At 28.7% G+C, this 4,340-nt stretch overlaps 1 protein-coding gene across 1 annotated transcript in view; it reads left to right on the forward strand.

Moving 5' to 3' along the window:
• Positions 1-3,699, forward strand: part of LOC105449726 — a 16,430-nt gene extending 12,731 nt beyond the window's left edge. Inside the window, exons 2-9 of the mRNA XM_011689109.1 lie at positions 685-865; positions 960-1,305; positions 2,040-2,161; positions 2,420-2,641; positions 2,724-2,765; positions 2,864-3,096; positions 3,214-3,382; positions 3,483-3,699. Of these exons, the coding sequence (XP_011687411.1) occupies positions 685-865; positions 960-1,305; positions 2,040-2,161; positions 2,420-2,641; positions 2,724-2,765; positions 2,864-3,096; positions 3,214-3,382; positions 3,483-3,580 (1,413 nt within the window). The 3' untranslated portion in view covers positions 3,581-3,699. The remainder of the gene's footprint in view (positions 1-684; positions 866-959; positions 1,306-2,039; positions 2,162-2,419; positions 2,642-2,723; positions 2,766-2,863; positions 3,097-3,213; positions 3,383-3,482) is intronic.
• The last annotated feature ends 641 nt before the right edge of the window (positions 3,700-4,340 follow it).

Consider the following 4,340-nt stretch of genomic DNA (forward strand, 5'->3'; position numbering starts at 1 on the left):
ATGTGACGATTATGAGGAAGGCGATGAAATAGAAACTTATTTCAAATTGACTACGCACGGAATGACACTTTCTACATCAGAAGCTGATTGTTGTTTTCAGTCCAAAAATGGCGAAATAGTCATTCTCTCAAAAATTACTCGTCCTTTTCGTGGCACACAAATTTTTTTACACGGATATAGATTTAAAAACATTTGTGATTTTTTTACATTTCCTATCGATTCCACAGACATGGGCATTTGTAAAGTATCGCGACTTGAGGAAATTGAAAAAGTCTGGTCTCTTAATCAGGTCCTCCAAAAATGTATTCTTATTCCTGTCGTTGACGATTATTTATGTATTCCACTTGTTCATATTGGACAACAATAAAGTACTGGTGAGATATTTCAGTAAACTAATTGCAATACAATTTTAGCTGTAAGATTAGGATTAGAACTAAGAAACATTAAGCTAAAAGAAGCAAAATTAATCAGAAGCACTAATAACTGTTACTATATTCTGCTAAAACAATTGATGGTTTTACTTTTCCGCATGCTATTTTCCTTAATGTTAATGTGTCATAAGGAGAATTATAAACAGATTCTTAAAAAGAAAGCGACTTAAAAGAGATGGTGTTCTATGATGTGCGTTTTTTATATTTTATTTATTAATATTATATTTTAACTTTATGTATTTTTTGTTAACAGTTTTTGGTCGTTGTTTGGCCAGATGGTGGTACATGCGTAGTTGCAACTAAATGGTTAGATAAATCTAAAGAAACTGTTGTGTATCCTACTAAAACGAAATTCCCTACAAGACTAGTAATGGCTCTTGTAGAAGCGCAAGAAGATTGGGAAGAATGTAATATCGAATTTTTGTACAGTTATAGTAAGTAGTCTAATTGTAATTTTTATTATATCTTTATACTTTGGATTGGATTCGATAATGAAAACTGAATTATTATTTTCTCTTGTGCTTTCAGAAACTTTTAATCTGGCTCGTAAAGCTGCTATACTGGCTGCCGAAGATAAACCCATTGACTCTAACATAGAGACTGATTACGAGCAGCCGCGAAAGCGTCAACTTCCAGCCAGATTTACTCAGAGTTCTGATGATAACAATTCGGAATCGGAAAATATACCTACAAAACGTAAACGACAAGCTGCAAGAGGATTTTATCGAGAGCTAGAAAGTGTGGAGAACGAGGAACATATAGAAAAGAGTCAAGAAGTCTGTCAAAAATACAATGTTCCAGCCCCTCCAAAAACTATCAGGGAGCAGCTTGCTGCTATAAAAACTCAAGTTTCTCATCCATTAAAAGCGAAAATGTTAAATTTGAATAAAAAAAAGGTCTACACTGTAAAAAAAAGAAATGATAAAATGTCTCTTAAAAAGTTATCACCAAAAGGTAAAAAAATAAATCTTTGAATAATATATAATTCATTGTAAAATTGATTAAGTTAATATTTTTTAAACTAAATTAAACTAAATTTATGGCTTATAAAATTAATTTAATTATAAGTTGCATAAATAAACATCCAACTTAGTTAACTGTTTAAATTAATTTAAATTAAAAATTAATTTTAAAAAGCATTATTTATATTAAATTAAAATATTGTATTTTTAAAAATTAAGATTATTAAAAATAATTACTATATAGATTAAAAATAAATTATTTTATTTATAATTTGAGTTTATAATAAAATAAAGTTTTTTTTTATATAAAAAATCTTTTCTTTTACATAGAAAAATTTTTAAGTTGTTATAAACTTAATAACCTAAAGTTTGTGTTTTAAAAATAACTGTTGAACTTAAAATTTAACTAAATCTAGTTAGAAGTTATTAATTTTTTAATTTTGTTATTTAACTTTTAACTTTTGAACTAGTTACTACCTAATCTTGCATAATTGTGTTTTTATTTTTACATATTTATACGAATTATATTATAAATATAAATTTGTAAAAATAAAAACACAATTAATATTGTGTTTTTATTTTTACAAATTTATATGAGTTATATTAATGTCTCAGAATTGATTATTGTTATAGAAATTCTTCTCAGTCATACGAAGAATCCTGCAAATATAAAAAATTCAAATGTTATTGATCTCCCTCATACAGATCTCATCCAATGTGCAGATGTTAATGTTTCCAAGAATTTGTTTCAATCTCCAATTGATGAAGGTAAGCTATTCCTATTTTGCTAGAGTATTTTTATAAATTTATATCTTTCTTGGATTACTCTTTTTTCTCTTCAAGCTGTGTGATCTTTTTTTTTTATCCGTTATTATCTATACTCAGAAAGTTAATCTACACATACAATTTATGATCCGTAATATATAATGAGTTCAAAAAGATAATATGACAGCATTCCAATCAGCTTCGAAATACCTGTGAATTAGGCAGTACAAATTATAATTATTCTTTCTTTATTTCGTTTAGATGTGACTTCCGGTTCGGAAATAATGCAACCGATGACGCAAACATCAAAGTGTTTCTCCACACAATATGAGTTAGAACTTCAAGAGAAACAGGATAATATTTCCCAAAGCAATGACGAACGTAGTGATGATAATATGCAAAACTTTGAAGAACGTAGGTCTGCACAGTATGATGACAGGGAGAGCTCAGTCAAGTCAGATACCGTAAAATCATCCTTAGCAGGTGAAGATGAGGTTTTATTGTTAAATAATTTTGTTTTTCAACTATTCAATTTGTCTGAAAGTTACACAATATATTTTTCCAGATTCTGACGACTTCTCTCACAAGAAGGGAAAAAGAAATGACGGTAAGTACATCCAATTCATTTCATTTTTATATCACAAAAAATTTTATATTACAAGATGAGAGTAAATTAAGTGAATACGTTTATAATATCGTTTTCAGGAAGCACAGTTATTGTGTCGCAAATGTTTGAAAATATCTTCAAAGTTCAAGAAGAAATGTGTTCCAAGCTTGAACATATGGAAGTTAAATTAGACCGTATTATCAAGAAGCTATTTCCCGAGGAGATAAAATTGCAACGACCACATGGAATCCCGACATTTCCTTTGCGCACAGAAGAGGACTGGGAAAAACAAGAAGAAATTCTAGCAGATGATGATGCATTAACATATGTGGTAAATATCTCAGTCTACTTTATTTTTAGTTACCTAAAATTATATTTTTTTATACTGTGCCTTGTTTTCCAACGACATTAAAATCATAATGTTAATTCATTTGTAAAATTGTTACAGGTGGATGTCTTCGTAACAAAAATGAAAAATAAGGAATCAGAAGTTGCTGCTGTGCAGTCTGTACTTCCGAAAATTATTACAAATTCTCTTTCAAGAGCTATTAGTTGGGGAGGTACTCAAAAAACTAAAATTGCTTTCAACAAAAGCAAAACATATGATGCTATTCAAGGTGAGTAATTACTAAGATATTTTAAAATCTATAATGTACCCTCTTCAATAATACTTTATATTTAAAAAAAAATTTATTAAATAATGATGTTTTTTTCCAGTGGCTATTTTGCAGACATTTGGAAAAACTAGAAACTTAAAAAAGGTCGAAGATTACGTGAAACGCTGGTTTAGCACTAGTGCTCAGCGAGTTGTATAAATATAATGCTTTGTCCAGGAAAAAATAAAAATATAAACTTTTATGTTCAACCTTTATATACAATAAAAATATGAACTTTTATTGTAAATCTTTGCAACGAAGAATTATGTTTAATGATACTTATACTTATGTTTTTATAATTATTATGTTTATAATTAATATGTTCAATACTATATAATTAATATTGTTTAATACATATTATTTAATAAATGTGTTAAATGTATATGTGATGTTTTAGTACTCTTACAATGCACAGTGAGGAAAAATCCGCTATAGGATGGACCGATAGACAATTGGATCACAGGACGAATCGGCTCAATATAAGTTTTGAAACATTGTTATCGATGTAAATTTTTTGTTTTATCATGCTAATTGATTGATAAAATATAGCTCATTTGAAACAGAAAATTTACGACAACAATGTTTCAAAACTTATATTGATCCGATTCGCCTTGATCGGTCCACCCTACTATGGGTCCGCATATTATACTAATAAGACGTTTTCTTGACGTCAATATGTAGTCAAATTTTGTAACCAAAAATCATCATTTTGACTTTTCCTAATGTGATGAAATCGTGATGTCGTTATGACATCAAAGTGACGTCATTTTGACTACAATGTGTTCCTTGGGTGACTTTAATACCGAATGTATTAAGTAGTTAATAATTATCAATCCGTGTCGATTAATTATTCGTCGATTGAAAACTCAGTCGAGGAAGAAACACGCGCACTATTTACTAACCCACGACGATATACCGA

This window comes from Wasmannia auropunctata, unplaced genomic scaffold (genome assembly GCF_000956235.1).
Source record: "Wasmannia auropunctata unplaced genomic scaffold, wasmannia.A_1.0 LD336074.1, whole genome shotgun sequence".
Classification (NCBI taxonomy): Eukaryota; Metazoa; Arthropoda; class Insecta; order Hymenoptera; family Formicidae; genus Wasmannia; species Wasmannia auropunctata.